Source organism: Xenopus laevis, chromosome 6L (genome assembly GCF_017654675.1).
Source record: "Xenopus laevis strain J_2021 chromosome 6L, Xenopus_laevis_v10.1, whole genome shotgun sequence".
NCBI lineage: Eukaryota > Metazoa > Chordata > Amphibia > Anura > Pipidae > Xenopus > Xenopus laevis.
This window is the reverse complement of record NC_054381.1, coordinates 73438759-73451282: the sequence shown is the minus strand read 5'-3', so window position 1 is coordinate 73451282 and position 12524 is coordinate 73438759. Positions and strand designations below refer to the sequence as shown.

At 42.8% G+C, this 12524-nt stretch overlaps 1 protein-coding gene across 2 annotated transcripts in view; it reads right to left on the bottom strand.

The window, feature by feature from the left end:
* The window catches only part of LOC108719044 (ankyrin repeat and SAM domain-containing protein 6), a 65264-nt gene extending 55270 nt beyond the window's left edge, over positions 1–9994 (bottom strand). Inside the window, exon 1 of one of the 2 annotated variants that reach the window (XM_041566174.1) lies at positions 8663–9994. In XM_041566174.1, the coding sequence (XP_041422108.1) occupies positions 8663–8955 (293 nt within the window). In that variant the 5' untranslated portion in view covers positions 8956–9994. Of the gene's footprint in view, positions 1–2885; positions 3371–8662 lie in introns of those variants that run through there. The other variant, XM_041566175.1, reaches the window with a different exon arrangement.
* Between the last annotated feature and the right edge of the window lie 2530 nt (positions 9995–12524).

Sequence of the window (12524 nt, the reverse complement as noted above, 5' to 3'; positions counted from 1 at the left end):
ATTACAAAGAACAAGACTGGGGAAAGTTTTAAGGCACATCAGAGCTGGGAGATACTAAGATCTTAAAGGCTCTTTGTACTTCATCCTAATGTTTAGAATGGATTATTGCATTGCAATCTGGTGATGTCAGTGATATGGACCCAATGGGTCTCAATTACACTGTTATTGGTAGATGTTACTGTAGTATAGTTTACTGATTTTACTTTAGTATATACTGCTTATTACTTTACTGATAGTATATTGTTCTGACAAACTGAGCTTTATTGTTAGGATAACAATGTATTACCAGTAAAAACAAATTATACAACCGCAACACCAGTGGAACACCAGAGGAATGAGAGCAGTTTGTTAAACTTGTCATAAAATTAGCTTTTTTGTTAAAAATAAATTCCAGATGCAGCCCTCTCCTAGAATTTCAGCATTACAACATACCATATGACCAATGACCCAGCAGCCATTTAACACCTCCTCTAAATTAGAAGCACATTTGATTAATTGTTTTACAAGAAATGTCAATGTAAACTTTTACTTACATCGTTACATAGTTAAATCAGATTGAAAAAAAAACAAAGTCCATCAAGTTCAACCCTTCCAAATGAAACCCAGCATCCATACATACACACACTGACATTGACCCTTCCATACACTCACATATGAGCATTAACAGAATCAGCCATCACAACAACACCTAGCAGTGAATTTCATCTCACTGCCCTCACTGTGAAGAACCACCTACACTGCGTCAAATGAAAGTTCTTTTCCTCTATTCTGAAGAGGTGCCCTCTAGCGCAGTGATCTTCTTTATGGGTAAGAAGGTCCCCTGCTATTTGTCTATAATGTCCTCTAGTGTACTTGTAAAGTGTAATCATGTCTGTCCCCTTGCAAGTGTCCTTTTTCCAGAGAAAACAACCCCAACCTTGACAGTCTACCATCGTAATGTATGTCTTCCATCCCTCTAACCAGCTTGATAGCAAGTCTCTGCACTCTCTCCACCTCATTTATATCCTTCTTAAAGTGGAAGTAAATTCAAAAATAGAATACGAATACAGCTAGAAATGCTGTATTTTGCATACTAAACATAAACATGAACTTACTGCACCACAAGCCTAATCAAACAAATGATTTATGCTTTCAAAGGTGGCCACAGAGGGTCACCATCTCGAATTGCTAATGTGGTGTCTCTGTTCAAAAAGGGATCCCTTTCTCAGCCTCAAAACTATAGGCCAGTTAGTCTGACATCAGTTGTAGGAAAGCTTTTCAAAGGGTTAATAAAAAGCTTCATTGCAAATAATGTGGCAGCATGCTTTTATGCTTAATAGATCTTGCCAGACCAATTTAATTTTTTTTATGAGAAGGTGAGCAGGGACCTCGATTCTGGTATGTCAGGGGATGTGATATACTTAGACTTTGCTAAAGCATTTGATACAGTGCCACACAGAAGGTTTGTTAAACATCTTTGCAAGACTGTGCACATGCTCAGTGTGGTCTGGGCTGCTTATCATCATAAATTATCAAAAACAGCACAAGTCAAATAATATCTACAAGAAGCCAATACAGCCAGACTGATTAATAATCAGAATATGCAGACTGCACTGGGTCCTGTGTTGTCATGTAATCTAATGTGGATTTTATAGTTTTTGTATTTTTTAATATAAACTTTCTCCAACTCTGCAGAACCAGTCGCTGCAGCAAAATAATCCACCAAATAGAATCCCAGTTCATCTATTTAAATCTGGCTCCATGATCTTTGTCCCTGCAGCTGGATTGGAAAAAGTAAAGGGGATGTAAAGGCAAAAATAAAATCCAATACAAATCTCGACACTGTCGCCGACTGCTCTACAGGGATAAAAACAAAGCTGCTTGAGTTCTGCATGACTGGGAAGTAAGGCGGGGGCTCCCCCTGCTGTTCATAAGTATGATTGTTTTCTTGCACAGCAGTTAGGGACCATCTGACAATTACTATTCAATGCCCTACTCCAGGTCATTAATAAACAAGTTAAAAAGCAAAGGACCAAGTACAGAGCCTTGCGTATTCCACTAACAGCACTGGTCCAATTAGAAAATGTTCCATTTACCACTACTCTTTGTAATCTATCTTAGCCAATTCTCTATCCAGGTCCAGGCCAACATTCCTTAGTTTAACCAGTAACCTTCTGTGTGGCACTGTATCAAATGCTTTAGCAAAGCCTAAGTATATCACATCAACTGACATACCAGAATGGAGGTCCCTGCTCACCTTCTCATAAAAAAAATTAAATTGGTCTGGCAAGATCTATTACACATAAAACCATGCTGGCACATTATTTGCAATGAAGCTTATTAACCCTTTGAAAAGCTTTCCTACAACTGATGTCAGACTAACTGGAAGAGAGAAAGGGATCCCTTTTTGAACAGAGGCACCACATTAGCAATTCACCAGTCTCTTGGCACCATGCCAGGCCTCAATGTATCCTGAAAAATGAAGTAAAGAGGTTTGGCAATCACAGAGCTAAGCTCAAAGTACCCTGGGATGAATACCATCTGGTCCCGGACCTTTGTTTATCTTAACATGTTCTAGTTTCTTTTAAATTTCCATGTGTGAACCATGCATCATTAGCATACCTCCCAACTGTCCCGCATTAAGCGGGAGAGTCACAATTTCCTCTTCCTGTCCCGCTGTCCCGGATAGTAGCAAAGATGACCCGGGGACCCGTGCCAGCTGTTCTTGTTGTTGGATCCGGCACGGGCAGCAACATCTTGCTACTTCCGGGTTTTGAGTTCGGGTACTTCCTGCTCTCTCCCCACACATAAGAGACAGGGGTTGGGGGCGCTGATGCCGGGAGGGTCAGAGATCAGGAAGAGGCGGAGGGTTGGTGAGTGGAAGTTGGCCTATTGCCTCACATTACCTGCTTCTCACAATAATAGCCGAGCTCTCCGCCCTCCATCAGATTTCCGTCCTGCCCCCAGTGTCAGTTTGTGCTACTCGTAAGGATCAAGTGACAATAAAGTTTAGTGACTGGGTGGGTGGGGAGAGACAGAGTGTGGACGTCACAACAGTTATGCACGCCCCCTCCCCCGTGGCTTTGCTGGCTGGAGTCAGACTCCGACTGTGTGTCTGTTTTGTGTGGGGAGACTCTGAGAGAGGGAGAGACTGCCTGCTGCAGTGTGCCGCCACCCACTACAACCACATGGTAAACCTTAGTCAGTCTGTGCAGGAGTCTTCTCTTCTTCTGCGCTCACACAGGATCACAGAGGGGTGTAGGAGAGAGAGAGGAGAAGGAAGCCTATTAATTGCATTTCATTATGAATTGATTCTATAAATAGGTAAATTCATGTAAGAGCTCTATTAAAATTGATTGTGTCATTCATGATTTTCATATACCAAGGACCTGTTAAAAAACAATTATCCTGTCAAATTAAATGATGGGGGCCACTTTGTCTGCTTTAAATGCTAGTGCACACTGTGTCTCTGATGCTGCCATTACAACCAACGGAAGGTGAGCAGGGACCTCCATTCTGGTATGTCCGTGGATGTGATATACTTAGGCTTTGCTAAAGCATTTGATACAGTGCCACACAGAAGGTTTGTTAAACATCTTTGCAAGACTGTGCACATGCTCAGTGTGGTCTGGGCTGCTTATCATCATAAATTATCAAAAACAGCACAAGTCAAATAATATCTACAAGAAGCCAATACAGCCAGACTGATTAATAATCAGAATATGCAGACTGCACTGGGTCCTGTGTTGTCATGTAATCTAATGTGGATTTTATAGTTTTTGTATTTTTTAATATAAACTTTCTCCAACTCTGCAGAACCAGTCGCTGCAGCAAAATAATCCACCAAATAGAATCCCAGTTTATCTATTTAAATCTGGCTCCATGATCTTTGTCCCTGCAGCTGGATTGGAAAAAGTAAAGGGGATGTAAAGGCAAAAATAAAATCCAATACAAATCTCGACACTGTCGCCGACTGCTCTACAGGGATAAAAACAAAGCTGCTTGAGTTCTGCATGACTGGGAAGTAAGGCGGGGGCTCCCCCTGCTGTTCATAAGTATGATTGTTTTCTTGCACAGCAGTTAGGGACCATCTGACAATTCCTATTCAATGCCCTCCTCCAGATCATTAATAAACAAGTTAAAAAGCAAAGGACCAAGTACAGAGCCTTGCGTATTCCACTAACAGCACTGGTCCAATTAGAAAATGTTCCATTTACCACCACTCTTTGTAATCTATCTTAGCCAATTCTCTATCCAGGTCCAGGCCAACATTCCTTAGTTTAACCAGTAACCTTCTGTGTGGCACTGTATCAAATGCTTTAGCAAAGCCTAAGTATATCACATCAACTGACATACCAGAATGGAGGTCCCTGCTCACCTTCTCATAAAAAAAATTAAATTGGTCTGGCAAGATCTATTACACATAAAACCATGCTGGCACATTATTTGCAATGAAGCTTATTAACCCTTTGAAAAGCTTTCCTACAACTGATGTCAGACTAACTGGAAGAGAGAAAGGGATCCCTTTTTGAACAGATGCACCACATTAGCAATTCACCAGTCTCTTGGCACCATGCCAGGCCTCAATGAATCCTGAAAAATGAAGTAAAGAGGTTTGGCAATCACAGAGCTAAGCTCAAAGTACCCTGGGATGAATACCATCTGGTCCCGGACCTTTGTTTATCTTAACATGTTCTAGTTTCTTTTAAATTTCCATGTGTGAACCATGCATCATTAGCATACCTCCCAACTGTCCCGCATTAAGCGGGAGAGTCACAATTTCCTCTTCCTGTCCCGCTGTCCCGGATAGTAGCAAAGATGACCCGGGGACCCGTGCCAGCTGTTCTTGTTGTTGGATCCGGCACGGGCAGCGGCATCTTGCTACTTCCGGGTTTTGAGTTCGGGTACTTCCTGCTCTCTCCCCACACATAAGAGACAGGGGTTGGGGGCGCTGATGCCGGGAGGGACAGAGATCAGGAAGAGGCGGAGGGTTGGTGAGTGGAAGTTGGCCTATTGCCTCACATTACCTGCTTCTCACAATAATAGCCGAGCTCTCCGCCCTCCATCAGATTTCCGTCCTGCCCCCAGTGTCAGTTTGTGCTACTCGTAAGGATCAAGTGACAATAAAGTTTAGTGACTGGGTGGGTGGGGAGAGACAGAGTGTGGACATCACAACAGTTATGCACGCCCCCTCCCCCGTGGCTTTGCTGGCTGGAGTCGGACTCCGACTGTGTGTCTGTTTTGTGTGGGGAGACTCTGAGAGAGGGAGAGACTGCCTGCTGCAGTGTGCCGCCACCCACCACAACCACATGGTAAACCTTAGTCAGTCTGTGCAGGAGTCTTCTCTTCTTCTGCGCTCACACAGGATCACAGAGGGGTGTAGTAGAGAGAGAGAGAGAGGAGAAGGAAGCCTATTAATTGCATTTCATTATGAATTGATTCTATAAATAGGTAAATTCATGTAAGAGCTCTATTAAAATTTATTGTGTCATTCATGATTTCCATATACCAAGGACCTGTTAAAAACAATTATCCTGTCAAATTAAATGATGGGGGCCACTTTGTCTGCTTTAAATGCTAGTGCACACTGTGTCTCTGATGCTGCCATTACAACCAACGGAAAGGGGTGTGTTTTTGTAAAATAGGCGTGTATTTGGGGGCGTGGCCACCAAGTGGGAAATGCTTTTGACAAGGTTAAACACAAATACAAAAATGAGATCTTTTTAAAATGCTGCTTAAAGTAACAGTAACATCAAAAACATTTTTTTAAAAATTTGTTAGTTAGTTTATTAGCAAATAACTTACAGAAACTCCACTTCCGGTCCTCTTCAGAAAAGGCGACATGGCGACCATCCATTCTGCGGCGCTTGATAAAGTCCAGCAACTGACTGACTGCATCGATCGATATCCTAATCGCTCATCCTGGGGGTAAGTGCACCCTAATTCCAGTTCTGTACGGCTCAGACTTATCCATAGGCACTGGCAATTGGAAGTATTTACTGTTGGATCCCGGAAGTCATAGTCCGACGCACACGCGATTTCCCTGCGAACTCCCAGAGCTACAGTGGCAGCGGTGCAGCCTTTGAAAGGGGGTCCTGTCAGTCAGTCAGTTGCGGGACTTTCTCTTCCACAGCTGGTGCTTGGGGAGGCCGCCAGCGCCCAGCACAGTCTTTTTGCCTCCTCTGCGGGGGGCTTTGCCGAAGCCCACGCTGACACCACGGCCACTTGATTTTTCCTGGTCTTCATGAGTATGCCGGCAGCCACGCTTCCCCCAATGGACAGATGAGGCTGGGCTTCTCGGGGGACACTCTGTCAGTGGAATAGCCAGGATGGAGAAAACAAGCGCAGCAGAATGGATGGGTGCCATGTCGCCTTTTCTGAAGAGGAGTTTCTGTAAGTTATTTCCTAATAAACTAACGATTTTTTTAAAAAATGTTTTTGATGTTACTGTTCCTTTAAGCAGCATTTTAAAAATATCTCATTTTTGTTTTTGTGTTTAACCTTGTCAAAAGCATTTCCCACTTAATATGTTGCAGAGATGCCCTGATACTATCAATGTTTGCACATCTAAAATGTTGTGTTTTAGTTACTTCCTTATAGAGTTGCCTCTGCAACATAATCTCAAAGGAGACCATGGTATGATCACTATTCCCTAAATGCTCACCCACGCAAATGCTAAAGATAAGTTCAGTATTATAAGTTATTACAAGATCCAAAAGAGAATCATTCCTAGTAGGTTCTTTAACGAGATGAAATAAAAAGTTGTCATTCCCCTGATTTACAAACCTACTAGCATTTTCTGTCTTGGCAACCCCATAACCCCAGTCAATGTCTGGATAATTAAAGTCACCCATAGTAATAACCTGACCTAGTTGCAAAGCTGCTTCTATGTCTACAAGTGGCTGGGCTTCATTCTCATCACTTTTACGAGGTGGTTTATAGCATACACCAATGATAATTTTCTTTGTAACCTTTTTGCCCAGTTGAAATCTCTACCCAGAGGGATTCCACACCATCACCAGTGCCATTAATGGGTATTTCTTTAGTGCATGGCTTTAATTCGGGCTTTACATACAAACACACTCCTCCACCCTTTTTAATCCCTCTGTCCCACCTAAAAAGGGTGTAACCATTTAAATTCACAGCCCAGTCACATGTTTCATTCCACCAGGTATCAGTAATACCAATTATATCATTATTTTTGGAGCATGCAATTAATTATTTAATTCATCTTAGAACCTAGATCCCTTAACTCACTCTTTAAGGTCTTTCATCTACCATTAATTTTGTCATTAGTACTAATATGTACTAAGCCAGCCAGGTCATGCCCAGCTCCACCCAATAATTTGTCTACCCGATTAACCACATGCTGAACCCTGGCACCAGGAAGACAGCAAACTGTTCAGTTGTAGCTATCTCTAACGACAGATTACCCTATCTACTTTCATAATAAATACATCCCCTACAACCACAATCTGTTTAGGCCTGGCTCTTCTCTCCCCCCAACAACTACTAGAGAAACTGGTCTTCCAGCTTTTAGAGAGATCAGCCCAATCCAGAGTTCGCACTCCCAACTTCTTCACACAATCTGGCAAATCTGTTGGGATATATAAACCCCGAAGCAGTCTCCCTTTTCCTTTTGCCCACACTAGATTTTCTAACTGCCACCCAGCTAACTGTCTCATCATCCTGCTGCTGATCTGTTCCCCCTCAAACTATCTGACCCAGCTAGGTCTTGCTAGTGCTCATTACCCCAGTTACAGATCAACAAACAGGAACCAACCAAAATCAAAAATTAGAGATTAGAAAAAACTTTTGTTTGAAGTTATTCGTCAGTGGCCTGAAACATCAGTATCACAACACTATTGTGGGTTGGTATACTGTATGCTTGTGACATCACATATTGTTGTGAGGTCATTATTGGTATGCTTATGACACCTTTGTGTTAGCAAATTACACAAAGAGAAAAAGATGTATAGCTATCAGTTAACACAGATGTGTGATTGCACTCTGGAACTCTAAGGTATCAACAAGTGGGAAAGAAATTTCCAAATGATTGATGACTGGGAGGCCTATTTACATGCTAATGCTCTGGTTCCTGTGAATTGCAGATCAAGTGCAATTCAGCAATGAATTGTTAGAAGTACAATATATGAGAACAAACTAGCCAGAGAACAGAGCAGTAAAAGGTTTAGAAGTCACGTAGGACTAAAATGAACAACAAAACAACATTAGATATTTAACTTTTCCACTGACTGGTTGATACACGGATCAGCTAATAATAGCTTATCACACCAGCTCTGATTCTTACGCTCTTCCATTCATTTAGTAACATATGATCCAACTTGCACTGGGCAGACATTTTCAGAAACAGCTAATTTGTCCAGCAAATGCACAGTTGATTATACAGAACTGACTGTTTTTGCAAATATAGTAAATAGAAGAAGAAGCATATTACAAACTGTTCAAATGATCAGAATATTAGCACAGATGTTGTGCAGTGTTATCCTTTCTAATTCAGTGAGCTATGCAGCACCATGAATGTGGTGATTAATACAAAATATACTTGTCACAGATTATATATATATATATATATATATATATATATCTATATATATATATATATATATATATATATATATATATATATATATATATATATATAGTTGGTAATATACTGTACCTGGCAGCCTGCATGAGTGGGGTCCATCCATAGTGGTTCCTAGTGTCTACAGAGGCTCCTTTTCTAAGTAAAAATCTGACGATGGGTTCATGGCCTCCCCCAGCCACCAGCTGTAGTGCGGTGTTTCCATCCTCATCAGTACAGTCTACTGGCACCAAGGGCGGCTCGGACACCACTACCCCACTCCCCGGCGCTTCGGAACTCGGTTCCAGGAGCCTCTTTGCACTCTCATAATCTCCGTCCTCGCAGGCTCGGAAAAGCAGCTGGCACTGAGCGGGGATGGTGCACTCCATGTTACACAGGCAGCAGGCTAGGGACAGCTGTGCGGGAGCAATCCATGCCACCAATGCCGAGCAGTTTTTCCAGATTTATCTGTGCGGAAAACTGGTCCACTGAGCTTAGTCACGTGCGGAAAACTGGTCCACTGAGCTTAGTCACACAGGGGCCGCAACAACATGCCACGCACAACATCCAAGTCAAGGGAGGCACTGAATGTGATTAAAGAAGTAGCGGTTCAGCGAGCAAGGGTACATCCCACGCATTGGTTTCAGCATTCCTTATCCTTACGGTTCTCCATTTTAGGACATTGGTTTGCAAAAGTATTCCTCCTGCTCTCATAGAAGTCAAATCTCGATTACAAAAAGTTATTTTCGAGCCTCCCCAGTTAAACTGCGAGTAATCCGTTTATGTATAAGCGATTGTTTCAGGGTGCAGCATACTTTTCCTGTCCTGCTCATTACTACTCCCTCCCTCCTGTTCCCTACTCCCCTCTGTTCTGCTCCTGCTCTCTCTGGCCGCCTCCCTCTGTCCTGCTCTGTAGTTCCTCTGTGCTGAAACATTCTACATGCTTCCTATGTGTAAGCGTTTGTTCCAGGCTGCTGCATACTTTCACCTTTCTGATTCTTGCTCCCTCCATCCTGCTCCATAATTCATTCAGCATTCTATTTGCTGCAGAATTCTACCTGCTCCCCGATTCCTCTGGACTCTCACATCACCTCCCTGGATAATCATCCCCAAAGTCCTTGTATTTTAACTGTAAACTTACAGAATCATTGAGTGCAATCATACAGTACTATGTTACTTTCATTTCAACTAATCAAAATGTAAACATGGCTATTAATTTATAATAAAGGAATCCCTAAATACAGCTATGTGCTTTTTCAGCGCTGCTAGCAAATGGCCATCTCTGGTAACTACAAGAGCTGATAGTGATAATCTGCACTAGCGATGTGGCCTCCTTTGACCTGCTCTGGGAACTAATTGTGTCAGCGTGGAGCAAGAGGGGAGCAGCATAGGGGCTTCTGCCCCAGAACAGCACTGTTAACAGGATTACTGTTACATTTCAAACTATTTTATTTTAATTGCAGACAGTGCTCAAAATATAAGTTTTAGTAACTGTGAGTGCTTAAAATAACTTGTAGTAAAAAAGTATAAAGATCGTTGGGAACAGAATGCTGCAATAGGTAGTACACCGGGGGCCCCAGCCCTTGTGGACCCCACCAACCCAGGGCCATTACTGTGGGCTACACCCGCAAGGAGAAAGTTTCTGGTATGCGCTGCACGAGTGGGAGAGGGGTTTGGGGTGGCATTGGGTGTCTGGTCGCACAGATGAGCTTGCAACTGGGTTGGGGCGGACCCTGAGTTGCCATCCCCTTGGGCCCTGGACACCCCAGTCTGACACTGAGAAGATACCAGGTAAAATGCTGCAACATGGACGAATCGGGGAAGAGGTCGGAGGGAGTAGGGATTTGCTCAGATGAAGTACATAACAGGGAGGAGGAATGACTGAGCACTGCAGGACAGAGGGAGATGGGCGGGGAGGAGGAAGCTGCTGCAGCCCAAACAATTCCCTTACATGTAGGAGGAGAACATAGTCCCTAACTGTGGAGGCATGATATTAGTAATGCTGAGATTATAGACTGTGGAGAGAACAGGACACATTGTCATTTGCACACAGATGTCTTAAAATGGACAGCATAATGTTTGGTTCTGCAAAAGTCCTTTTATGTGTTTAAGGACAGGCTCAGAGTGCACTTTTAGTCATAGGCTCCAGTTTGCGCAAACTCCACTTGCATTCCCCAACTTCCTTCTTGTGATGTAATATGGGCAGCTCCACAAAACCGTGGCTCTGAGAGGAATTCTCTTGAAGTGACCAGCCTCTGGCAGGGGGCAAGTGAACCTTGTTGATCATTAACTAAGCTAGAGTTGCTAGTCTCACTGCAAGGGAAGGAATTCATATTGTACATTAACCACAAGATGTGGATACAGGGTAAACTGCATGTAAGGAAGTTGGCACATTAGGCAAACTGACAGAAGGGACTGGATTGTTTCCTCTGTGAAATCTTTCATTATTTTCAGGACACAATGTTCAAAAACTGTCTGGCAATAAAAGTTTGTAAAATAGGAGAATATATATGTCAATCCTGGCAATTCAACACTAAGCAGATTTGTTGCAGATTTATCAAAATGTAACATTACTGTCAGGGCCGGATTTTGGGAGGCACATGGTCAAAGCACCGGCCCCACAAGGTCCTAGAGATGGCCCTGCATGGTTTTAGCGCTGGCACTGCACGAGCGAATGCGCTCTCAAGCATCCGAGCACTGGGGAGCTTTGAGTCCCCAGTGCTCCTTAGGGAAGCGGCTGGGCGGCTGCCCCTAAAGTTTTGACGCCCTAGGACAGGCCTTTGTGGCCTCGCCACAAATCCAGGCCTGATTACTGATTACAGTGAAAACACTGGTTAAAGTGGATGTTCACCATTATTACTTATTATTTTTACCATAGAAACAATTGTTTTCAAAATATCTATAGTGCTGCATAAAGCCTTAGGCTAATGCCAGACAGGGCGGAAAAACACAGGGTGAGAATCAGCCCTTATGCTGGAATCAGCCTTTCACTGTGCCTGCATCTGAAGCCATTGTGTCGGCCCATGTGAAGGCACGCGGAGTGGATATCTGAGCACAAATATTAGCCCAATCTGGTCATAGTTATCTTTGCTTTGCTAGCCAGGGGGGTCTCAGATGTAGTAACAACTTAGGGGAAATGCGCATAGTGGCAGAGGCTAACCCAAAAAAGTTTTATATTAATAGTAAAAAGATGCCAGTTGTGAGTGTGGCTCTTTTAAATAATACTACCAGTATGGTTGTGACAGATACAGAAAGGGCAAATGTGTTAGATCAGGTCTTTTCTTCAGTGTATACAATAGAGCTAGAGTTCCCAGACCCACCTCATAGCAGCACTGTTGGCTCAGCATTGTCAGTGGCTGACACAGGATAAGGTTCATAAAGCTTTAGTAAATATTAATATGAACAAGTAGCCAGGGCCAGATGAAATACACCCTTGGATTCTAAGAGAGCTTAGTTCAGTTTTAGACTGGCTTCTATTTCAGATATTTTTCAGACTCACTTTCATCTGGTATGGTACCTGTGGATTGGAGGAAAACTGATGTCATTCCTATATTTAAAAAGGGATTACGATCTCAGCCTGGCAATTATAGGCCGGTAAATTTGACATCCGTGTTGGGCAAGTTATTTGAAGGCTTGTTAAGGGATCACATTCAAAATTTTGTTCTAGTAAATGCCATTATAAGCAGCAATCAGCATTGCTTTATGAAGGATAGGTTAATTCAGACAAATTTGATTGCTTTTTATGATGAGGTAAGTAAGATGCTGGACAGCAGAGGAGCAGTCCATGAAATTTATTTGGATTTTGCCAAAGCATTTGATACAGTACCCCATAAACAACTGCTTTCTAAACTAAGGACTGTTAGGCTTAATGAAGTTATTTGCACATGGATAGATAACTGGCTACAGGATCTGTTACAGAGGGTGGTTGGTACATTCCTTACCTGGAGTAAGGTTCTTA